This window comes from Pongo abelii, chromosome 5 (genome assembly GCF_028885655.2).
Source record: "Pongo abelii isolate AG06213 chromosome 5, NHGRI_mPonAbe1-v2.0_pri, whole genome shotgun sequence".
NCBI lineage: Eukaryota > Metazoa > Chordata > Mammalia > Primates > Hominidae > Pongo > Pongo abelii.
Genome location: NC_071990.2, coordinates 132,660,417 through 132,687,057, shown reverse-complemented (window position 1 = coordinate 132,687,057; position 26,641 = coordinate 132,660,417). Strand labels below are relative to the sequence as shown.

The 26,641-nt window shown below is 39.5% G+C and overlaps 1 protein-coding gene across 11 annotated transcripts in view; it reads right to left on the bottom strand.

Moving 5' to 3' along the window:
• AKAP7 (A-kinase anchoring protein 7) overlaps positions 1 to 24,365 on the bottom strand; it is a 160,441-nt gene extending 136,076 nt beyond the window's left edge. For 3 of the 11 annotated variants that reach the window (XM_054558163.2, XM_063724984.1, XM_063724985.1), the window contains exons 1-3: positions 24,053 to 24,323; positions 15,005 to 15,136; positions 219 to 358 (exon numbers count right to left, since the gene is read on the bottom strand). In XM_054558163.2, the coding sequence (XP_054414138.2) occupies positions 219 to 358; positions 15,005 to 15,136; positions 24,053 to 24,320 (540 nt within the window). In that variant the 5' untranslated portion in view covers positions 24,321 to 24,323. Of the gene's footprint in view, positions 1 to 218; positions 359 to 15,004; positions 15,137 to 22,983; positions 23,986 to 24,052 lie in introns of those variants that run through there. The other 8 variants (XM_054558162.2, XM_054558161.2, XR_008526435.2 and 5 more) reach the window with 7 other exon arrangements.
• Between the last annotated feature and the right edge of the window lie 2,276 nt (positions 24,366 to 26,641).

Here is a 26,641-nt window from a genome sequence, read left to right as displayed (position 1 = left end):
TGCCAGAGCAAGACCTTGTCTCAGAAAAATAAATGATATTTTCCAAACTTGTTGTTTAAATACATTTCTATTACTTAAATAGAAATATTCCCTGGACAGTCCTGCTAAAATGCCACCAAATACTCTTAAAAGCTGAGAGCAAGTGGGCTAATAAGCATTTAGTGTACTTTAAATTTAGAATACAATTTCACAGTAAAAATAACTTTTAAAAATAGCACCTCTTTATTGGTGATTGGAATGGATAGGAAATAGTTGGGTTGATAATCTTTTCGCTTTTTTTTCCTCTTCTTTACTTGATCACTCTTGATCCATTCATTTTCTTGACTTCTCTTCAAATTTATTTGAGGTTCATCAGTGACTAGAGGAAAAAAGTCAAACAATACGTCTAATACATTTAAACAAAGATAATACAGTCAGAAAAAAACAAGCAATATATAAGTAGCAATCATTCATCAGTGTCATTTTCAAATCTAAAGCAGGAGTTTGCAAACATTTCTGTAAAGGACCTCATAGTAAATAGTTTAGGCATTGCAGATGACATAGTCTCTGCCATTAACTACTCAACTCTGCTGTAGACAAAACATAAATGCGTGGGTACAGTTGTGTTCCTGCTTTATTTTCAAAGCAGGGTGATTAACCAGATTTGGCCTGAGGGCCATAGTGAGCTGACTCATGATCTGAAGCACAGCTCCCGGCACCACAATGTTCATAACACTAAGAAAGATCATTTCTTCAACCATCCTGTATAGGTATGTTTGTAACTTCTAGGGTATAACCCCACTGCCACACAAAGTTTTGGTCTGGGGCCACTGTCATACTACAAACTATTTGTTGCAAAAATTAAGAGAATGCTTTGGAAACTTCCATAGCAATGGGGCAGAATAATTTGGTCTGCTGAATTTTGATTCCTACTTTGTAGGTCTTTTCTTTTATTTCATTTTCTAATAATTTCATTTTTATTGTATTTTACAAAAGTATCCATTGGCAACAAACAGGAAATTTTTTTTTAAAAACTGATCCTTGGCCAGGCTCGGTGGCTCACGCCTGTAATCCCAGCACTTTGGGAGGCCGAGGCGGGCGGATCATGAGGTCAGGAGATCAAGACCATCCTGGCTAACACAGTGAAACCTCGTCTCTACTAAAAATATAAAAAATTAGCCGGGCGTGCTGGCAGGCACCTGTAGTCCCAGCTACTTGGGAGGCTGAGGCAGGAGAATGGTGTGAACCCAGGAGGCGGAGCTTACAGTGAGCCGAGATGGCGCCACTGCAGTCCAGCCTGGGCGACATAGGGAGACTCCGTCTCAAAAATAAAAAATAAAAATAAATAAATAAAATAAAATAACCTGATCCTTAACAAAAGGTAATTTGAGAAGCATTTACAATACCACTTTTTAAAGTAATCCTTGTAAGACTCATTTACAAAATCTAACAATTCTAATTACGAAGCATGCTCCCAGAAATAATTACTAAATCTGTGTGAAATGCCATCATCTTTTTTTTTTTTTTTTTAACAGATTCTATCAGGGCTTCCATATGCACACAAAACTACAATCCATTAATTGAGCTTCCAAGCCATGTCTTCTTGAATAGTAGTTTACTGTTCAAAATAGAGTTCCCCTGCAGGGCATGGTGGCTCACGCCTGTAATCCCAGCACTTTGGGAGGCTGAAGCGAGAAGACCACTTGAGGTCAGGAGTGTGAGACCAGCATGGGCAATAAGGTGAAACCACATCTCCTCTAAAAACACAAAAATTAGCCGGGCATGGTAGCACATGCCTGTAGTCTCAGCTACTTGGGAGGGTGAGGCACAAAATCGCTTGAACCCAGGAGGCAGAGGTTGCAGTTACCCAAGACGACGCCACTGCACTCCAGCCTGGACAATGGAGTGAGACTCTGTCTCCAAAAAACAAAACAAAACAAAATAGAGTACCTCACAGAGACTTTGTGAAAATTCAGATATGTTTTCTGAGGTGTTATTTTGAAAAAGGAAGGAAAGAACCACTTTACCTTACATTCAATCCTATTCGGTTGGTTTCATCTTTGGGATCAACTCTAATAGACCACAGTAACTGCCTGCACACAATGCCTTAAGAAGGATTGTGAAAAGAAGTCTGGGCTCAACCCACAGCCCAATGCCTGTGTGCATATGCAACTCTGCTTTAACTGAATCCCTTATTTTACACATGATAAAACAGAAAAGCAGAAAAACTTTGCTACTGTATCAAATTGCTTCTCTAATGAAGTTCTGCACAACTAGTTAATATTACAAATAAAACCACAGAGCAAAAATAATTCTTATTCTGTTTCTCTTTGAGATATTAATAGCAAACAATTTTAAGTTAATGCCTCAAAAATAGTATTTTAACGCTAATTTCTAAGAAAAATAGTACAGCATGTTTAAAATTAAAAAGCTAAGAGTGTGTAGAAATAGACATGTTTTCTTTCCACAACATATATTTGTAAGACCTACAAAATGGGGTAAACTAAGAGCAAGGTGGCCTGGGCAATATATCTGACCATATCATTATGAATTAAGGCAAAATTATCTGGTGTGTTCGTGCATCTATTTCATCACTATATCTCTCAACGATATGTCTAATGATTAATGTGGCTAATGATAGCTCTTCATGGTTAGAGGATACACATTTAAAATATAAATTATTATTAGCTTCTTTTACACACGTAAGCTTATCAGAACTTTACAGATTTTATTACTAAGAAATAGTTTGTAGCATTTTTATCTGTGTTATAAGAATTATGTGAATTGTCTCATTCATGATGCCATTGGGTTTTATTTCTTACATAAGAGTTTTAATACAGCAAATCAAATCAATATATCATTGGGCTGCCTGCAATTTTACACATCTAAGAAAAGGTCCTATATCTAACTGCAGTAATATGAATATACTAATTTTAAACAGAAGCTACAAAATATGCTAATGAAGAACACATATATTTTAAATCCACTTCTAAATACATTTCTAGCCCACCACCACCTACTGTTAATAAATTACTACTCTGAAAATGAAAGCCAATTTTAATATAGTCGGAACCAGAGCACCTGGGTTAGAATCCTGGCTCTCCCACATACTAGCTGTGTGACTGTGTGATTTTAGACAAACACATAAACTCTCTTTATTCAGTTTCCCTGTGTAATTTTAGAAGAAGAATAATAATAGCTACTTCATAGGATCTTTCTGAGGATTGAGTCAGTTAATACATAAAAACATTTAGACCACTTCCTGGTACAAAGTAAACACTATTATTAGCTATTATAATTATTAGATAATACTCAGAACTAAACATAATTAGGAAGATAAATCTGTATCTGCTAAAGAACATTTAGTAAACTCCAGGCTGGGTGTGGTGGCTCATGCCTGTAATCCCAGAACTTCGGGAGGCTGAGGCGGGCAGATCACGAGGTCAGGAGATCCAGACCATCCTGGCTAACACGGTGAAACCCCGTCTCTACTAAAAATACAAAAAAATTAGCCGGGCGTGGTTGTGGCCGCCTGTAGTCCCAGCTACTCGGGAGGCTGAGGCAGGGGAATGGCATGAACTCGGGAGGCGGAGCTTGCAGGGAGCCGAGATCGCGCCACTGCACACTCCAGCCTGGGTGACAGAGCAAGACTCCGTCTCAAAAAAAAAAAAAAAAAGGAACTCCAAAAAGAAACAGATGATTTATAAATTCTCCATTGTTTTTACTCATCCAGACCACTTGCACCTTCTATGAGTATGGAAAATGAAGAGCTGCCCTGAACAGTTCTTTTTTTGTTATTTTTTTGTTTTGTTTTGAGACAGGATCTCACTCTGTCACCCAGGCTGGAGTGCAGTGATGCAATCATAGCTCACTGTAACCTCGAACTCGTGGGGCTCAAATGATCCTCCCACCTCAGCCTCTCCAAGTAGCTGGGACTACAGGTATGCACCACCACAGCTCATTAATTTTTCATTTTTTGTAGAGGTGGGGGTCTCACTATGTTGCCCAGGCTGGTCTTGAACTCCTGGCTCAAGCAATCCTCCCGCCTTGGCCTCCTAACATGCTGGGATTACAGGCATGAGCTACCACACCCATCCCTGAACAGTTTTTTAAATTAAATATAATTGAAAAATAAATTTCAAAAGCAAGACCCCCTTTTTTTAAGGTAAAATTACAAATCAATTCTAAGTAAGTTCCTAGCATCCGTCCCCTTATATTTCATTGTCCAAATCACCACACAAGGCTAACCCCAAGCAACACAGGATGCTGGGATGGTGAATCTGGCAGCTATCAACCTGTACTGTACTGGGAAAAAAATACTCTACAAAAGATAGAAGGGGCAACAGCAGTTGAGAAAATGACTAGTACTGTGTGTTTCAATTTATAGAGGCAGCACTGGATAGTGAAAAGGCCAATGACCTGAAGACTAGATTTCCAACAAGCATCTTTTAATTAAGTAACTTGATAGGTTTATCTGAGAACTTAAAAATCTTACCAATCCTTGGAGAAAGAGCTGATTCCAGGTCTGGAGCATACAATGTACGAGAGTTCTGGAAATTCAAAGACTCCTAGGATCATATGAGAAGATCTCTAAATTCAATTTAAATGTCTTCTCATTGGCCAAAGATGGAACAATTTGGGCACCAAATAGAATAAACTTCAGTGGTGTTAAATACATCAAATATGCTTAAATCCATCCATTCTTAATGATACTAAAAAAAATTAAAGCCAAAAACTCACAGGTCACCTTTGGAGGAATCTAGAGAAACATGATTCTAAATATCTGATGATAACAGAAAAAAGTCAAGCATTTATTCCATCTTTCCTTATAACCAAATAGTCATACAGGAAATTAAATAGCTAGCTAAGGTAAAGTCCTTTATAGAAATTTCAAGCTAATTAATGCAAAAAGATAGTTAGAATATCACCATTTCAAAATGCTTAACAAAGTAATAGATCAACCCAATGACCATCAATGGATGATCCATTAGATGGAAGGCTGATGGGGAACTTTAATAATAGATACTTTAGAGTAATAAGACCTGAAGCCACTGATCAATCTTAAAGTTGCAAAAAGGCAAGACAAGCAAACATTATTTGCCTACTGATGTCACACTATAGGAAATTCAAAATATTATCTTTGGCCAGGCACAGTGGCTCATGCCTGTAATCTTAGCACTTTGTGAGGCCTAGGTGGGAGGACCACTAAAGGCAAGGAATTTAAAACCAGCCTGGGCAACACAGCAAGACCCCATCTCTACAAAAAATTTAGAAATTAACCAGGCATTGTGGTACGCACCTGTAGTCCCAGCTACTTGAGGTGGGAGAATCACTTGAGCCCAGGAGTTCGAAGTTATGGTGAGCTATGATCATGCCACTGTACTCCAGTGTGGATGACAGGGTGAGGCCCTGTCTCTCAGAAAGAAAAAAAAAAATACTATCTTTGGAACATTCTTGCAAATGTCAGAAACTTAATTAAGCCTCTTGATCTAACTACCAGTTTACTAGAAGAGACAGAAAAACATTTTAAATGATCAGAATAGCAAAACTTCTACACAACCTGATTTCTTCAACAATAAACACACACATACACATACACATACCCAAAAGGAAAAAAGGAGATGTATACATGAAAAGAGACTCAAGAGATGTGTCAATTAAATATAGTGCATAGATTTTGGCAACTAATTCAAATAATCCAGATTTTTAAAAATTATGACATAATCAAGAGATTGTCTTGCTATTTGATGACATTAAGAATTACCAGTATTTTTTAGTATAGTAAGGATACTTTGAATTTTTTCTTAAAGATTCTTTACCTTTTAAAGAAACATACTAAAGTATTTACAGATAAAGTAATACGTCTGGGATCTACCTCAAAATAATCCAGTAAAGAAGAGGTAATGAATACATGAGGCTTGTTTTCCTATTTTCTCTAATATATGCTTGAAAGTTTCTACAATGGAATATTTAAAAAAAAAAAAAAAAAAAAAAAAACAGGGACAGGGAGGAACGTTTAGACAATCTCTCTCTAGGGGGTCTCTTCCAGTTCTAGCTTTCTGTGATTTGTGGTAAAGGTACTAACTGTTAACACTTGTACTAATTACGACAATTCATGGTGATATTAAATAATGGATTCAAAATTGAGACTCATAAACTTACCATCTAGGTTATTTTTTTCCCAAATTGCAAGCATCAACCCACTAGTGGGTTATGAAATCAACTTACAAGATAATAAAGAACACTTTTTTTTTCTGAGGCAGGGTTTTACTCTTGTTGCCCAGGCTGGAGTGCAATGGAGCGAACTCTGCTCACTGCAACCTCTGCCTCCCGAGTTCAAGTGATTCTCCTGCCTCAGCCTCCTGAGTAACTGGGATTACAGGCGCCCACCACCATGTCCAGCTAATTTTTTTATTTTTAGTAGAGACAGGTTTTCACCATATTGGCCAGGTTGGTCTCGAACTCCTTACCTCAGGTGATCCACGTTCCTCAGCCTCTCAAAGTGCTGGGACTACAGGTGTGAGCCACCACATCTGGCCAATAAAGAGCACTTTTTAAAGAATGGAATGGAATGGGACAGAAGTCATGTAGAAAGTATATTGCTCACAGTTAGTATTTGTTTTATGAAATTTTTATTTCCATTTTTTACATACACTGTTTATTGGGTGGCCATGTATAGTACATTCCTTACTGTGAAGATAAGACATATAATCATTTTTTCTGTATTTTACTCACACTCCAATATGAACAATACTAAAGAGGGGGACAGAATTAACACAGTATTTCAAAGACCACTGACACTATGTTGTTTTCTACCTTACCTATTTAACACTACCTTATCTATTTAACACTAAACTGTCTTCCCATCTGTAGCAACTTATTTTTGCCATTTCAAACATCCTATAAATCCATTTTGCAGAAAAAAAATCATAATCTCTCAAGGTAATGGTTATAACAACTCTAACCATTCTGGTATCAGGAGAATGACATAGTGTAAAACCCCAACCCAGAATACTTTCAGGCAAAAATAAAGTAGGACATGGTTTGTCTAAATTTATTCAGTTTTCTATAATTTTACCAATAACTATTTAACTTTCCTTTGAACTGGATAATCTAAAATTTTCTTTTGTTAGGCGTCACAGACAGTGTGTAGTTTTAAAATACCTAATGACAGATGGGGAAAAAAGGAATCCTGTATTTATTGCTACAGTACAGTTTTACTAACCCTTGTAATACACTTTTCTTAATTCCGTGAGCCCTGTTGATTTATCATACACTTGATACACATTGAGCCCAATCTCTCTTTTTTTTTGAGATGGAGTCTTGCTCTGTCGTCCAGGCTGGAGTGCAGTGGTGCAATCTCGGCTCACTGCAAGCTCCACCTCCTGGGTTCACGCCATTCTCCTGCCTCAGCCTCCCAAGTAGCTGGGACTACAGGCACCCGCCACCACGCCCAGCTAATTTTTTTTGTATTTTTAGTAGAGACGGGGTTTCACCGTGTTAGCCAGGATGGTCTCGATCTCCTGACCTCATGATCCGCCCACCCTGGCCTCCCAAAGTGCTGGGATTACCGGTGTGAGCCACCGCGCCTGGCCTTTTTTTTTTTTTTTTTTTGAGATGGAGTCTTGCTTTGTTGCTCAGGCTGCAGTGCAGTGGTGCAATCTCAGCTTACTGCAACCCCTGCCTCCCAGGTTCAAGCGATTCTCATGCTGCAGCCTCCCAAACAGCTGAGACTACAAGCATGTACCACCATGCCCAGCTAATCTTTGTATTTTTAGTAGACATGGGGTTTCGCATGTTGGCTAGGCTGGTCTCCAGCTCCTGACCTCAAGTGATCCGCCCTCCTCGGCCTCCCAAAGGGCTGAGATTACAGGCGTGAGCCACCATGCTCAGCCCCAATATTTCTTCTCTCTTGTTTGCATACCATCTCTGATTTTATCTGTAAAGTTTTCTTATATATGGTCAAAGTATAAAATCTGTGTGCTTTTCATTACTGAACTCCATTTTATTTCTCACTTTGAAATTATAATGTAGGTTCTAAAATACAACTGGATATTATTCTTTATTTTTAGTTTCATATGAAAATATAAGGAACAAAATATTTATGTAATCATCTAGTTTACCAATTAGAATTTCAAAAATCAATGACCATAGAACAAAATGCAGAAAAATTTGGCCACACGCCCAGGACCTTTCAACTGATTATTTAGAGTAACTTCATTGGTTAGCAAAAAAGTCATCAGTTGGAGTACAGCTCATAAACCCATCTTATAAATTTAATTTATTCCACTTGTTAATTTTCATAATGATTTCAGTAGCCATTTTAATGTGTTGTAATGAATCTGGTCTTGCTGACAAAGGCTGTAACTCTCTGATTCGTTATTTGTTTTTTTAACTGAAGCACCACGTGTCATTTTATGTAAATTATCTAATTTTTTCTCAAGTTCTGTTTATTCCCTCAAAAACTACAAAGAAATGAATGATGAGAAAAATTAAGTCATCCATCCGTTATTGTGGGTTCACTGTTTTCACACTTACTCTTAGCTAAAAGGCTGAGAATGAATTAGATTTGTTTTGATATTTTATTTTTTCTTGTTATTTAGGCAGCTAAAATCTTCCAAGTAACCATTCCTACAATTCCTTAGCTATATGATTTAGAATACTATCTTCTATATTTCATAGAATATTTTTTTTGAGACTGAGTTTCACTCTTGTTGTCCAGGCTGGAGTGCAATGGCACAATCTTGATTCACTGCAACCTCCACTTCCTAGGTGCAAGCGATTCTCCTGCCTCAGCCTCCCGAGTAGCTGAGATTACAGGCACATGCCACCACACCCGGCTAATTTTTTGTATTTTTAGTAGAGATAAGGTTTCACCTTGTTGGCCAGGCTGGTCTCAAATCCCTGACCTCAGGTGATCCACCCACCTCAGCCTCCCAAAGTGCTGGGATTACAGGCGTGAGCCACCGCGCCCGGCCATATATTTCATAGAATTATTCCCCTTTAGTATCTCAATAATCTTTGGCAAATTACTAAAACTTTCTTAAAAAAAAAAAAAAAACCTTACCTTCTCCCTCTTTAAGTTTCTACGAGGATTATGTGCTGGGTGCAGTGGCTCATGCTTGTAATCCCAGCACTTTGGGAGGCTGAGGCAGATGGATCACTTGAGCCCAGGAGTTTGAAACCAGCCTGACCAACATGATGAAACCCTGTCTCTACTAAAAATACAAAAATTAGCTGAGTGTGGTGGTGGGCGCCTGTAATCCCAGCTACTCGGGAGGCTGAGGCAGGAGAATCGCTTGAACCCATGAGGCGGAGGTTGCAGTGGGCTGAGATCGCACCACTACACTCCAGCCTGGATGACAGAGCCAGACTACATCTAAAAAACAAAAAAAAAGTTTCTAAGAGGATTATATAAGAAAATGTAAAGCATTTAGCAATGTGCTGGAGGAGCTCAATATTATTATTATAAAATATTTCTCTTAAAGGGAAATGTTTTATAAATATTTAATTTAGCAAATATATGTAAGAAAAAACCTGGTGAAACAAAATTAATGAAAATGTACTGAGGCTAGTTACGTTTTAAGGACTTAACATGTATTGAGGAATTGAATCTTTCCAACAATCTTGTGAGACAGCTACCATTATTATGCCAATGCCATCGATAATGAATGAACTTGAGCCTGGAAAAAGTACACACTAGCTGAACTAACTATGTCCTCAGCTCAGCACCAGTAACAGTACCTGGTACATAACACACTCAATAAATATGTGTTGAATTAATTTAGTGATTGGGCTTGTTCCAATTTTTATTCATTTTCTTATTTTTTTAACAAAAGAAAAGATATCAATAATTTATGTTATTTGGGGCAGATATTTGCCTTAACCTCTCTCATAACATTTGGAATATGCAGTATATGCTTCCCCAATTAATTATAGAGGACGCAGAAAACAATCTATCTTTTATTTTAACTGACTCAGGGTAACCACCTATTATATCAAGTACAAAGATTCAATCTTTATTTGATATAGCATTTTTGTATAAAAAAGTTTTAGGTGAAGGTAAGTTTCAATTTATATTTTAAGATGTTTAAAATCTAAGTATTTTTTAAATATAACAACTTCTTAGGATTAATAAGTAGCAAAATTACGATTTCCCATATCTCCAAAATCTTCAGTTATTACAGAGTAGAATTCTGCATGAGGTAAACTAAGAATTATAAGCATTTTAATATAAGGAGAGCTGAATTCCACATTTAGGGAAGATATGACACACAAAAAAAAGAAAATCAAAAGATTTTATTTAAATGTGGCTTAAGACCAGGCATAGTGGTGCATACCTGTTTTCCCAGCTACTCAAGAGACTGAGGTGGGCGGATCACTGGAGCCCAGGAGTTTGAGACTAGCCTAGGCAACACAGTGAGATCCCATCCCTAAATAAATTCAATAAATGTGGCTTAATAGTTAAGAACTATGATTCCCTTAAGAGACTAGAATCAATTAAACTAAAACTCTCCACAAAGTCACCTGTGGGAAGAAGCATACTAAGCTATTCCCAACAGCAGAATGACTCTCCATTCTACTTTCAGATGCAGAACAGCAGCAACCCAAATGCTTTCCTGGATGGTTTACTGGTTTATAATCAACTGACCCACAACATTTCCCTTGTAAACAGCAAAGACCCCATCCAAGTCAACCAGGCACTAAGCTGGATTTTCTCCTAAAACGTGTCCACCCTATGGAGCCAAAGGTGTGGCACAGGTTGTACTGTCTCCTCATCATTTCTTTTTTTGTTTTGTTTCTTGAGACAGAGTCTGGCTGTGTTGCCCAGGCTGGAGTGCAGTAGCACAATCTCGGCTCACTGTAACCTCTGCCTACCAGATTCAAGCAATTCTCCTGCCTCGGCCTCCCTAGTAGCTGGGATTACAGGTACGTGCCACCACGCCCCGCTAATTTTTGTATTTTTAGTAGAGACGGGATTTCACCATGTTGGCCAAGCTGGTTTCAAACTCCTGACCTCAAGAGATCCGCCCAACTCGGCCTCCCAAAGTGCTGGGATTACAGGTGTGAGCCATGGCGCCCAGCCTCCCCATCATGTCTAAAAGATTTCCATTGTACACGCATTTGGATATTTTACTTCTAATATACTTTTATATTCTCATATTTAGTTCTAATGCATGTTATCTTCTAATTTTTAGTTATAATATTCTAAACTATAACCCTAATAAAAGTCTCTTCTTCAAAACTAACCAAAACATGTAAAGACCCATCTCACCCAACCAGACCACATGCTGCCTAATCAAGATACCACATTCGCACTGAAGGCAACGCAGCTGACAATCGAGAGACACTAACCATTTCAAGGGGAGTTTTCCTACTGCCAAGGATTCCCCTTCCCATGATGTTTTTGTTAGCACTACTTTCCTCATTGCTCTGCCAGGGTGTCTATTAGCAAGAATTTCTTGGCAGTTAACTCGCAATTTCCACAAGCCAAAGAAAACTGAAGGAATCATAGGCAACAAACAACCTGAGAATTTTGAGGTTGCCATCTACCATGGAGCAAATGAGTAGACTGATTACTAAACGTACAAGAAAGCCAAATTCAGTCCATTCAAGCCACAAACTAATTATATTGTGTTTCAGGCACAAACACTATTATTATATCTTTCTTATGGTTTAAGGGTTGGCAATAAAACTCCCAGTTTTTGTACATTTCTATAAAAATCTCACTTCAGAAAAACTAGTTAGTAGTTTCTGGTTTGCAAAGACTTGTACTATTTGTTCCTTAGTATTTTAGTAAATGCTATTATAAAAATGAGAGAGTAAGTTGTCCCCAAATAACTAAGGAGTATGTTTCAAAGGTTTTCTAAATAACATTTATTCATTATTTTACATTTTTAGCTTCTTTCTTGCATACATTATCTATTTTTAGCCAGAAAGCAACACTATGAGATAAACAGGAGGGAATTTTTATCCACACTTTAAGTGTTGAAGGTCCAAGTAGATAATGAAGTAACCAAAACGTAAAACACAAGTTTTCTGTTTTTCCCTTTGTACCACACTGCCCATGTATAAGTTGGAGCCTGGAATTTTAAATCCATCTTCCCACAAAAGTAATATAATATATGGTGGTTTGCAGTGTAGACTAACCCACAAAGACTTTTAACTCATAAAGCCTAAATTATCAAAAAGTGTATATATTAGTTAAAAGCATATTTTGTGGACTGGCCTGAGCCCCTAGTATACATAGATAACATCATTTCTTTGGTAAAATATATATCATATCCTAGAGAGAAAAGATCCTGTTCACATGACGAACTGGCCATCCTTCCAATGCACGTCCTCTGAGGAAACAGCTGTTGCTTTCAGAGCAGGAATGAAATGCATGCCACAAACACATCCAGCCCCTTCCTTCTTTCTGGTCCCAATGGCTATTAATCTCCTTAACAGTAGAGATATAAGAATATGGTGACTACAGAAACACTATTTGCTCTCTGGGATTCTGGCAGTATCTTGCTTTCCATCGCTAGTAGAAGCTATGTGTTCACATACATTAGATACATGTAAGCTATGTACAAATCAGAAGTGCCTGCAGCTGGAAGAATGAACAGACTCATCCCTTGTTCCAATCTAACTTATGCACTCTAATGGGAGTGATTCAGAGACTGGAACAAGGCTCAGAGGGAGAAACGTGGGTGAGTGAGGCCCATGGTGGGCACACAGGGCATGGCTATTCATGAGAAGCCTTCTTTATTTATATCCAAATTAGAGAAAGTAATGAAATCAGAAAGAAGTGATTGAATTTTTTAAATCTATTCATTTTATTTGCTCAATAAGTAGGAAATTAAGAGGAAAACATTAAATCCTTGCAATTCTCACTTTTTTCTAAGAGTATCTTCTAATTAACAGGTACAAAAATTCTTCATTGAAGGTTTCCCCAACAGCTGTGAAACTCACAAACATGGTTCTTCTCTACAGGGCAGTTGTAAAGGAAAATATAGGAAACACCTCTTCCTGATTCCTTCTTCCCTTGGATTATGGAATGGGAAAGACTGCTTAATAAAATAGCAGAGACTTAATCGTTTTAAGTATCACATCTTCCCAAAATACAAGTCAGGTTCACTGCCTCCAGAAGACAGTGTGATAAAGAGTAGTGTGGTTGCTGAGACTGGCTGAGCATCAGAATTGAGATGTTTAAAAAAATTTTTAAACAAAAAGATTACCTGGCAGGATGCAAAGGTAGAAAAAGAAGAATCTGTGCTTTTACATCGCTCTGCAGAAAATTCTGATGGTCAGATAATTTCAAGAGCACTGAATAGTTCATACTCATCCTCCAAGCCTCTACTCTTGCCAAACACCTAGGAAGGCTTCATGGACACCCTCTCCTCCCACATCCAGGTTAGATGCCTCCCTGCACACATCCTCACATCATGCACTTCCAGAGCAGCCTGTATGGCATTCATCTTATGAGATGATAGCTGTCAACAGATTGGTTCCCCAATGAAGCTGGGAGCTTCTTGACGTTCAAGACTGTCGTGTGTTTTAATATTCCCAATGTCCAGCACAATGCCTGGCTATAAATGTTCATCAAAGAAATGATTAACAAATCAGAAACCAGATTCTACAACTAGTTCTTTCCCACTGTGTGAATTTAATTTACTTAACTTCTCTAAGTCAGTTTTCTTTTCTCAAAATGAAGAGACTAAAGCAGATGATTTGTTATGCCACAGAGCCCTAGTCATGAAAAAAGCATATCAAACCACAGCAAGGCTTTATGTAAGGTTGCAAACAGTTGAATGGTGCAGAGTATGTAGTCAGTAAACATTTGAATATATTGATGCTTTTCCTTATTTTCCTCCCCACAAGTAACCTGGACAATAGTCAAATCTTTAACATTTTCAGTGAAGGTAAACCCAAATATCATGGACACTATTGTTTTTACAATGACATAAAACAGATTTTAATTTATTTATTTTACTAAAATAGAGATGGGGGTCTCCCTATGTTGACCAGGCTGGTCTCAAACTCCTGGCCTCAAGTCATCCTCCCGTCTCAGCCTCCCAAAGTGTTAAGAATACAGGCATGAGCCACCGCATCTGGCCAAAACACAGATTTGGATATTTACGTAATTCCAGCAGTATTTCAATCAAGTAAGCATTGTTGCTTTAAAGTTTGTGAATGAAGCTCTCAAAGACTGAATCGATCCAATACATGAATATTTAATTAAAAGTTGACCTGTTCTCACTATTAGCCTGTTGAGCTCCTTTGGGGCAGTGATAATGCCCATCTTGTTCACTGATGGACCCTCCCAATGCCTAGCAAAGTGCTTAGAGGATACCAAACAGCTAGTAAACATGTGTTAGATAAATGGGTACTGCTGAAATTAGCAGTGGCTCCACAATAATCAAGGGCATTATCTAGCCCTTTATTTTCAGAAGTAGCTTATAAACTAAAGAATGACCTGGCTCAACATTTTGTGAGACACGTCAATATTATCTGTGATTATTTTATCACAGATATTATTATATATGAATATAATATTATTATTATTATACCAATAGATATAGACAACTATTAAATAAAAAACAAGACTTGGCCAGGCACGATCATTCACATCTGTAATCCCAGCATTTCTGGAGGCCAAGGCAGGAGGATGGCTTGAGCCCAGGAGTTTGAGACCAGCCTGGGCAACATGGCAAGACCCCATCTCTACAAAAAAAATAAAAACGTAGCCAGATATGGTGCCACACATGCCTGTGGTCCCAGCTACCTCCCACCAGGAAGCTGAGGTGGGAGGATTACTTGAGACTGGGAGGTCAAGGCAGCTGTGAACTGTGATCACACCACTCCAGCCTAGATGACAGAGCGAGACTGTCTCAAAAAACTAGAATAAATGAAATGAAATCAAAATTAAAACTCAAAAACGTAAGTATTAAAAGTGAAACAACTTATAAAGAAAAAATATATATAACTAAATTTACTACTCATTGCTTGTAAATACATGTTTACTTAATAACGTACTTACTTCCACAGTCATCCTGAATATCTACAGTAGCAAATGGCATGTCTACTAGAGAATCCATAGTACTGGCTTCAAATTCCGCTGACATTTTCTTTTTTCTTGATACATTTTCACACTCATTGGAATTAATTCCTCCTTTAACATATCACAAACAGAAAAAAAAGGATTATTTAACTTGTTATTATTTAAACATATCCTAAATGAAAATAACTCAGCTCACTGATTTCAATATAAATTAACATCTGTTAAGAAATGTACTACTTGTGTTCAAATATATCATAAAGCTATTTATATAAACATTTATACCACATTCTGTATTTTTGTACACACTTATAAAGCTTTAATCATTTTCTAAAACACAGTATTCATGTATGATTAGATGAAAACTGAGTCAATCAATAATCCTCAAGATCTTTTACAGCTATATTTTAATTCTAAAACTATGTTTTTTTCATACCTTTTAAAACAACCAGCAAGGTTTGTCCGTCATTCTCATTCTTATGTTTAGCAATATCACTTACGTGTTCTTATTTGTACAAGTTCTGGCCTATAATTTTTTCTTCAATAAAGACTTTTAAGTTGTTTATCTCCATCATTACATTTAACACTGGATATTTAGTTAAAAATACATGGTTCTAAATATGCTTTTCTGAAAATTCAATTATTAAAAAGCAAATGATCTTACAGTTTCCCTAACTCCTCTCCCATGGTCATATACTAACTTTAAAGCCATATTTCCTATTTGTCTTTTTTTGTTTTCTTGCTATGGGTAGAACAATCATATACCTTGGGTGGAGGTAAGAGAAAGAAGGTGTATGTTTAAATTGATAAAGTTAATCGCTAAATTTATCAGATGGTGGTCTCCCCAGTGCCATTACAACTCATGCCTTTATTGACAGACACAAATGCTATCTGAACTAATAAGACTGAACAGAATCCTGGAATACTAATATAATTTTTACTCTACATATTTACTAAAGACTAATTTACCACTCAAGATGTTAAAGAAGTCCTTTAATTCATTCTCTCATAATACTCTATTTTCAGATACAATACCTGTAAAACATTGTCCATTAAGAATATGGCTACAACATAGCTATGATGATAGGCCACAGTTAACATACAAGCCAAAAAACACACATTTTTACTGCAATTTGATTAATCTCTACTATTGTTCACACACACACACCCCTGTTTTATTAGTCCATTCGCATTGCTATAAAGGAATACCTGAGGCTGGGTAATTTCCAAACAAAAGAGGTTTATTTGGCTCCCAGTTCTGCAAGCTGTACACAAAGCACAGTGCCAGCATCTGCTTTGGTGAGAGCCTCAAGAAGTTTAAAATCATGGTGCAAGGCAAAGGGAAGCCAACATGTCACATGTCAAGAAAAACAGCAAGACAGAGAGGCAGAGATGCCAGCCTCTTTTAAGCAACCAGATCTCACATGAACTCATTAGCGCAGGGAGGGCGCCAAGGCATTCATGAGAGATCTGCCCCCATGACCCAAACACCTCCCACCAAGCCCCATCTCCAACATTGGGGATTACATCTCAACATGGGATTTGGAGGAGACAAACATAAAAACTATTATCATTCTGCCCCTGGCCACCTAAATCTCACTGCAAAATATAATCATCTCTTCCCAATAGTCCCCCAAGGTCAACTCGTTCCAGCATTAACTCAAAAGTCGAAAGTCTCATTTGAGACTCAAGGTAAGTTTCTTCCACCTATGAGCCTGTAAAATCAAAAAGAAGTTATTCACCTCCAAGATACAAAGGTGGTACAGGTATTGTGTAAACATTCCAAAAAACATTGTCTCCCATTCCAAAAGAGAGAAATCCAAAAGAAAGGGGCAACAGGCTCCACATAAGTCCAAAACCTAGCAGGGGAGACAATAAACCTTAAAGCTCCAAAGCTCTCCTTCAACTCCATGTCCCACATCCAGGGCACACTGGAACAAGACATGGGCTCCCAAAGCCTTAGGCAGTTCTGTCCCTATGGATTTGTACGGTGAAGCCCCTGTGGCTGCTCTCACAGGATGGAATTGAATGCCTGCAGCTTTTCCAAGCTCAGGGTGTAAGCTGCCAGTGGCTGTATTATTCTTGGGTCTGGAAGGTGGCAGCCCCCTTCCCACAGCTCCACTAGGCAGTGCCCTGGTGGAGACTCTGGGTGGGGGCTCCAATCCCACATTTCCCCCCAGCATTGCCCTAGGAGAGTTTCTCTGTGAGGGCTCCACCGCTGCAGCAGGCTTCTGCCTGAGCACCCAGGCTTTCTGGTACATCATCCGAAATCTAGGTGGAAGCTGCCACGCCTCCTTCACTCTTGCATTCATTCTGTGCACCTGCAGGCTTAACATCACATGGAAGCCCCCAAGGCTTACAGTGGCTTGTGCTCTCCAAAGTGACCAGAGCTATAGTTGGAGCCTTTTGAGCCACAGCTGGAGGTGGAGAAACTGAGACGTGGGGAGCAGCGTCCCAAGGCTGCACATGGCAGCATGCCCCTGGGCTTGGCCCCTAAAACCATTCTAGGCCTCCAGGGCTGTGATCAGAGAAGCTGCCCTGGAGATTTCTGAAATCCCTTCAAGGCCTTTTTCCCATTGTCTTGGCTATTAGGAATTGCCTCCATTTTAGGCATGCTAATCTCTCTAGCAAGTGGTTCCTTCACAGCCCATTTCAATTCCTCTCCTGAAAATGCTTTTTCCTTCTTTACCACAAGCCTAAGCTGCAAATTTTCCAAATTTTTATGCTCTGCTTCCCTTTTAATTATAAGGAAAGCAACTTTAAGTCATTCCTTTGCTTCCATATCTGATTGTAGGTCATCAGAAGCTGCCATGCCACTTCCTGAATGCTTTGCTGCTCAAAAATTTCTTCCCATTGCACTCCACCCTGAGTGACAGAGTGAGACCCTATTGCAAAAAAAGAAAGAAAGAAAGAAATTTCTTCTATCAGATACTCAAAGTCATCACTTTTAAGTTCAAACTTCCACAGATCCCTAGGGCATGGCCACAAGGCAGCCAAATTCTTTGCTAGGGCATAACATAGAGACATTAACTGCAGTTCCCAATAACTTCCTCATATCCATCTCAAACCTTGTCAGACGGGCCTTCACTGTCCATATTTCTATCAGCATTTTGGTCACAACCACTTAACCAGTCTTTAAGAAGTTCCAAACCTTCCCTCATCTTCCTGTCTTCTTCTGAGCCCTTCAAACTCTTCTAACTCCTGCCCATTACCCAGTTCCAAAGCCACTTCCACATTTTCAGGTATCTTTACAGCAACACCCTACTCTTTAGTACCAATTTTCTGTCTCAGTCCATTTGCATTGCTGTAAAGGAATATCTGAGGCTGGGTAATTACTAAAGAAAAGTTTATTTGGCCCAGAGTTCTGCAGGCTTTACACAAAGCATAGTACCAACATCTGCTTCTGGTGAGGGCCTCAGGAACCTTATAATCATACTGGAAGGCAAAGGGAAGCCAATGTGTTACATGGTGAGAAAAGGACCAAGACAGAGAGGCGGAGGTGGCAGCCTCTCTTAATCAACTAGATCTCTTCTGAATTCATTATCACAGGGAGGGCACCAAGCCATTCATGAGGGATCCACCCCATGACCCAAACACCTCCCACCAAGCCCCACCTCCAACACCGGGGATAACATCTCAACATGAGATTTGGAGGGACAAATATCCAAACTATATTACTATATTCTGGATAAAAGCAAAAAACAACGAAGCCTTTTTTTAATTAATTAAGTTCAATGCCAAAAAACCCTAATAGTACATTCTTAATAATGTTACTATTTACAATACAGTTCAAATTTTACGAATTATGAATGCCTCGTACGCAGGTGTTCAACAAATGTCAGTTCACTATGAGTCTATTCATAAACTCGCAAATATGTGAAAAATGCAAGAACAAGTTAAATGCCTCTTTTCTATTTTTATGCTTGTGTTTTAAAAACACAAATGCAGCTTAGGCTTAAATAAAAGTTTTCATAGATGAATACACATCCTGTACCTTTGGGCACATGCAGCTACACATAAAGGATCACCACTGACCATGTATGTTACACTTGAAAAGCTAGTAATAAAACATGCAACTAAATAGAAACAAGGCTGAATGAAAATCAGAACAAAATGAAATAAACCCAACTATTGTTTTTCCTCTATTTTATTCTCAATCTAAGAATTTAGTGACATAAAATTGACCTATTTAACACCATCATCTCACTACTAGCTTCCAAGTTCTTCTGCTACTTGGAAATAGAGATTCTTAGCAGTAAGTGAGGTAGAGAAAACTTAATTTTGGGCTTCAACACATTTTGAAGGCAAAAGGAAGAATACAATGATGAATTAAATTAAGTCAATTTTTAAATAAGAAAAGTTCGTGAAATCGCTTAACTTTTAGTTTCTCCTGAGCTCAATTAATCACCAACAATTAGAGAGCAAGTGCTATGGACGTCATTCTGGCTATACCAAAGAGAGAATCACACGGTAACAATGGTAATAATAGTAACTGCACATTAGAATCACCTGCAGAGCTTTAAAAAAAAATCACTAGAACGCATGTGTGTCACTCCAGCCAATTAAATCAGAATCTCTGGAGATTGGGCCAACTCTGGTATTTTTTTAAACCTCTGCAGAGTAATTCCGACGTGCATGAGTGGTTTTCCTATTGAAAACCACTGCTCCAGAAGATCCCCTTTCACTTCTTCTATACCTTGACCTCACACCAGACTAAGAGATTGTGTGAACAGTTGAGAACAATCAACTTCAAAGTAAACCTTAGATACGACCTCTACCGTCAGGGAAAATCTTGCAGATCCCCAGCTCAGGGCTGAGTTAGGTAATCCAATCTTCTAGGCACCTAGTGCTTCCTCCAATCACTGCATGTATACATTATGTATACATGTCCGTTTATCTGTCTTATCCATTAGATTCTAAGGTAAAGTGACCATACAATTCACCAAACCAGGACACTGTTGAAAGCAAAAGGGACAACTTTCTATAACTGCACTCCATCATGTGTGGTCACCATAGTCGAAGTTCCTTAAAAGCCTTGTCTTATTCTCCTTTGATTCCTCCAGGCCTAGCACTGAGTTCAGCTCACAATAGGTGCTCAATAAATTTTTACTGAATGAATAAATGTGATAAAGGTAAGTCCACATTTGAGAGTGGTTAATGAGTCACTAGTAGCTAGTGTAGATAGCTACAATGCAATACAGCTATCTCACTGCCCATGAAAAATAATTCCTGGTATTTAGTGGCAGCCTCAGCACATCACAGATTCTCTCATTTTCACCAGATGAATAAAGGAAAAGTACTAGTATCCCATTTGACATGAAAATAAAAATTAAAGCATAATATGACTTGTTCAACATCATTCTTTACCTTACTAAATAAAGCATATTAAACTCAAATGCAATGTTACATCAAAATCCACAGGAGTCTAGAACTTGAAATACAAACAACTATCTTCTCTTAAGCTACAGAATAATAGGAATTATTAACTCAACAATTTTTGAGATAGGAATTATTAACTCAAAAAAAAAGGAGTGCCACTTTCAAATAAGTCTTGAAAGAACTGCTGGTCATTCTATAGAACAATGTTTCCAAAACCAAATATTTAGAACACTTCCTCCAGTTCTCTAAGCTCTAGTGTTTGGGCAAAGGTTGGTAGATGTGAATTAAATACATCAGTCATAACTACACTTTCTCTTACAGAAGGTATAAATATTTTGCTTTTGGAAAACTGCCTTAAAATAACCAACTCTTAAAGCATTTAAACTCTTTTAAGTTCATTGGGTTGAGTACCTAAAAGTCTCCTACAATTTGTTCTAACCATAGTTAAAATTCTATCTTTTGTATAAATCCAAATAAAAGTTATGCTTCCAAATGCATTAATAACATAAAGATGAGGTGAAGCTGGTAAACTATTAATATGTCTGTTACTACTACTAACAACAGCTAACATTTAAGTGCATGCTTGAGGCCAGGCACAGCTGGAAGCACTGGGAGGAATTCATTTAATCCACACAACCACACTATGGAGAGGTACTATTATGATGCTCATTTTACAAATCAGCTGATTAAGTACTTGCTCAAGGGTAAAACTAGTGGGTCTTGGGGCTGGAACTGGAATCCAGTCACTCTATGACCATTATGCCCTTTCCGGCACCACACACTGCCACCTTATTATACACTGACTATAGCAATGTAAACGGAGGCAATCCTTTCAGAAAGCGATCTGGCAATAGATCAGAAGCCACAAAAATATTCTTCTGATGTTCTTCTTACTGCTATCTGGTTACCTATCATCCATGCTCAAAGATTCACCACAGCTTTCTTTAAACAAAAAAGGAAAAGTGGAACAAAACTTAAATGCCTAATAACAGGGAAATGGTACAACAGCCAAGATTTGGAAGCAACTTAAGTGTTGGATAACTTAGGTTATCCAATGGAAAAAGGAAATATGGTACATACATACAATGGAGTACTATTCAGCCATACAAAAGAATAAGATCCTGTCATTTGCAACATGGATGGAACTGGGGATCCTTATGTTAAGTGAAATAAGCCAGGCATAGAAAAACAAACTTTCTATGTTCTCACTTACTTGTGTGAACTAAAATTAAAACATTTGAACTCATGGAGATAGAGAATAGAAGAATGGTTAACAGAGGCTGGGGAGGGTGGTGCAATGGGTGGGGGGAACATGGATGGTGATTGGGTACAATAAAATAGAAACAATGAAAAAAATAGGGAAATGGTTAAACGAAGCATGCTCGTGACAATGACAACTACGAACAATGACTATGAAGAATGCAATGGCAGAAAAAAGCTAACAACAAATGCCAAGTTTTTAGAAAGCAGATATAAAACTGCATATGCTCTATGATTTACAATTATGTGGCCAAAGGCTAAACAGTATAAACTGCTTGTAAATGCTGACAACTATGCTGAATATATTCATGTTTCTCATTTCTGCTATTCAAACGTTTCAAAATTGAATATTACCTTTCTAAGAAAAACAATACATACATTTTAAGTATATTATAAAACCATACCTTTAAATATATGCACATATTCAAATACAGGTGAAGCAAATGCCTTCATCAAAAATAGGCCAACAGGGCCGAGCGAGGTGGCTCACACCTGTAATCCCAGCACTTTGGGAGGCCGAGGCAGGTAGATCACGAGGTCAGGAGATAGAGACCATCCTCGCTAACACGGTGAAACCCCATCTCTACTAAAAATACAAAAAATTAGCGGAGCATGGTGGCACACACCTATAGTCCCAGCTACTCGGGAGGCTGAGGCAGGGGAATCGCTTGAAGCTGGGAGGCGGAGGTTGCAGTGAGCCGAGATCGTGCCACTGCACTCCAGCCTGGGCGACAGAGCGAGACTCTGTCTCTCAAAAAAAAAAAAAAAAAAAAAAAAGAGAGAGAGAGAAAAGGGTATGGAGAGTTCGCCCACTGTCACACAAAATGCAAGTTTCCTATCTGGATAATAAATGACTACTCAATTTCGTTAAGTAAGTCTCTCATCACTCTACTAGGTAAATAGTAAATTTATCCCAGCTGAGCAAGTTGGCTCACACCTGTAATCCCAGCACTCCGAGAGAAGGACTGCTTGAGCCCAGGAGTTCAAGCCTTGGTGACATGGCAAGACCCTGTCTCTACAAAAAAAAATACAAAAATTAGTCAGGCATGTTGGCACGGACCTGTAGTCCCCGCTACTTGGGGAGGCTGAAACAGGAGGTTGGCATGATCCCAGCAGATCTAGGCTGCAGTGAGCCATGATCGCGCCAGTGCACTTCAACCTGAGCAACAGAGGAAGACCCTGTCTCTAAATACATATATACATATATACATACATACATACGTACATACATAAATAAGTTCATTTCTAAGAAGAACTGGAAAGGGCCAAGGGCATCCATTCTAGTCCTGGCTTAACTACTAAAAATAGTATTAGCATCTTACACGTTAGTAAATGTTGACAGCTGCGTAGAAATCAACAAGTTACTTGACCTCCAGGCTTTCCTTTCCTCCTCATAAAAAGGGAATAAAAGTAAAATCCAAATTATTAGGGAGAAATGGACAAGTTAATAGTGTCCGAAAATGGATGAAAGGGGGAAGTAACCTCCACAAACATCTTAAACTTTATGAGTAAGGAAAATACACAGATATGCTAACAGGATCCCGAATTGCAAACCCACGGCACTTAAACAAGGAACTGGAGTATGGCTCTTTTCTCCTTAACAATTTCCATTCCCATGCATTTCCTAAATGCAAAAACTCACTGTCATCATTCACTTAACAATTGTAAACATATTTACACGATTTAACTGCTATTTATATAGCACACTTTAACGTTTTTATGCTTTTTATACTCTTGTATGAGTTTATCCTATGAAACTCTTGCAGAGGAGCACCTTTTCTCTAATTGGTTTGCGGACCCTTTTACTGAAAGTGCACCCCTAACTCGCTCTACTCACAAAGTTCAGTTCACAACAAACGCTGACCCAAACTGGAAATTCATTCCGGGCGCTAGTGCAGACTTGGCGCCAGTTTTAAAAGCGGTCATGTCCAAACCTGGCAGAAAATCCTAAATGAGACAGTATGGTGGTTCGGGTGCTTAATATTTGTGATATAAGATAAAGTCGAGATTTTACTAGGTTTTGTTTACGTTTACCCACATCAACACCGTCGGAAGGAATGTGTATTGGCATGAACTTTGTGCAAAGGGTCACAGGATGAGAAAGGGAGAAAGAAAAGTGAAACTCGGGGATGGGCTCATACCCCCGCCTCCTGTCGAACCCACAATGCGTGCATTAAAACGCTTCGCTACAGGCAGTACTGATGTACACCCTGGTTGCACCAGGCTTCTCGGTGCTACCCTGAGTCCTTTTGGGAAGGAGGGAGACTCGGAGAAGGGCCGGCGCGGGTCAGGCCCTCCCAGAGGTCGAGCGCAGAGCAGGCCCAAGCCCCCGCGGCTCCTGTCGCCCCCGCCCCGGCCCCGGCCCCGGCCCGCTGGGCAGCCCGGTCTCACCCGCTTCGGGGCGCTCCATGGTCGCGGCGCATGCGGGCGGCGCGTCTGGGCTGGCCGCAGCGGCGGTGGCGGGCCGCGGCCCGGGGCTGGAGGCGAGGCCTAGGCGGAGGCCAGGGCGGGGCTCGGGGCCTGAGGGCGGTGCGCTGGGCCGGGGCGGGGTCCAGCGACAGGCTGCGAGGGCCCGGGCCGCGGAGGCCAGGCCTGCGGAAGCGCGGAGCTTCCCAAGCCGCAGCCCCCGCGGCAGCGGCAGCAGCCGTAGAACCAGCATGCCAGGCCGGACGCCGGAACCAGCCGGAAGGGGCCGACCCGCGTCGCCGGTGGTACCCGGATTCGGGCGAGAGGCGCGGCCGCGCTCGGGCAGGGCGGGGGAAACTAGGCCCGGCGACTGCGGCGTCACGGCAGCCCAGGTCTTCCCGACTCTGCAATGCGACGCTGGGTCTTCGCCTGCCTCCCGAACCCCGCGGCCTTTGGCAGCCCTCATTTATTTCCCGTGGCGCAGCCTTTCCCGTCCCAGGCTTTCAAGGGCGAGATTGGGACTAGGATGAAAGAATTCTCTGGCCTGATGTCTTTTTAGAACCCATGTGCTTAGTTTTGCAATCAGGGTTCTGATTGCAGAATATTTGGGAAGAGCGAAATGTACAAGAACGAGATCTTGTACTTCTGTATAATGAGATACTTTATTTACCTTACTTTTAAAAAATGCAAATTGTGACAAAGTCTTTAATTTTTAACAATGATGTTATGTTTAGACATTAAGAGGAAACCAGTTGCTGGTTTTTGTAGTATAAGGTACCGCTGTGAGTAAATTGGGAGAAAAAGAAATTTACTTAGTTTAAAAAAATAAAAACCTTTCACTTGAAACAGAATGCTATTGGGATTGGTTTTAGTGCGAAGAAACCAGGGGATAATAACATTAGGTGCATCCGTCCACAAATTAGCGCCTTTCCTGAATAATAACACTTCGCTTATGTTGAATGCATCCTAGAATAGGGATGAAAGACCCCTACACAGCCACAGCAGCTGGCGTAAAGGCTGCACGCTAGAAGTCAGCAAACTAGTTACTCTGATTTTCAAATAATTCTAACACGTTGAGTTTCTGATGCCCATTCATGGGCTGGTAGGAAAGTAAAACCAGTTCCCCTATTATTTATTTGATGCCTGAGCTCTGTGCTGAGGATGTGCAGGTAAGACAGGTCTTTACTTATGGAGCTGATCATATAATAGCAGAGAAAGAAACATAAGTAACTGCAGAAATAAAAGCTGCAAAAATGTGGTCCACATTCGTAGTGATGAGGATATGCCACCCCAAATATGCCAATTCAGCATAAGGATTATTCTTGAGCTGAAAACAAGAAACTAAAGACTCAGGAACAACTCTGACCTCCCCCTTTCTGCCTAAAAGCAGGACATAAATTTCCCTTCGTAAAGGTGACATAAATTTTTATTTTTAAAGCTTTACTGGGCCGGGCCCGGTGGCTCACGCCTGTAATCCCAACACTTTGGGAGGTCAAGGTGAGTGGACCACTTGAGTCCAGGAGTTTGAAACCAGCCTGCGCAACATAGCAAAACCCAGTCTCTACCAAAAATACAAAAATTAACCAGACATGGTGATCCACGCCTGTAATCCCAGCTACTCCAGAGGCTGAGGTGGGAGGATCGCCTGAGCCCAGGAGGTGGAGGTTGCAGTGAACTGAGATGATTCCACTGCACTGCAGCATGGACAGTAGAGCCAGATCCTGTCTCAAACAAACAAACAACAAAGCTTTACCACTCACCCATACCAGAAAGAGGAGAATGAGTCTTATCTGCATAACAAACCCATACATTTTCTAGTAACCTTCCCATACCGCAAAAAGGCTAAGCCCCCTTTTCCTTTGTCTAGCCTCTCCACACTTTATGATCATTAAAACGGTATAGCAGCCTCCAGTTCTAACTGCCTCTTTGGGCTTTTAGTTCTTTCCTGTGAAGCATCTATGTGCATGTGTAATAATCCTTTTCTCCTCTTCATCTGTCTCTTGTCAATTTAATTTACACAGTCCAACCTACTGAATAAATGGGCAGGAGAAAGATTTTTCTTCCCCTGTGGTATGTACCAAGAGATATATGGAAGTTTCATTCTCTTACCTAAGCAGAGGTTATCAGCCCAAATGCCACATATTTTTCACCACCAGTATTATGAATATAGAGTCTTATCAACACCTCCCATGTGGAGGAACATTTGAATTACCCAAGTCTGAAAAAGGAATTTTTCACAGAGCTTCTTTTAGAAATGACAGGGAGAAAGGGAAGTACAAGGTGAACCTTGGACATCTTCTTGTGCCAAAAAGCAAAGACAAATGGGAACTATCAAAAACACAAGAACTAGCTAGAAACAGCTTTCTTTGAGCAAATGGGAGATAATCTGACATCATAAAAGGATAACACCTGTAATTATTATAACATACTGAATACAAAATCTATACACCCATAATGATACTCAAAAAATGAGGAAGAAAAACTAGTAGGCCACCATTAGGGGTGACAAGTACACAATTCCTTAGTCCCCTTACTCTAAAAATTAAAGGGAAAGAAATATTTACCATGACTATT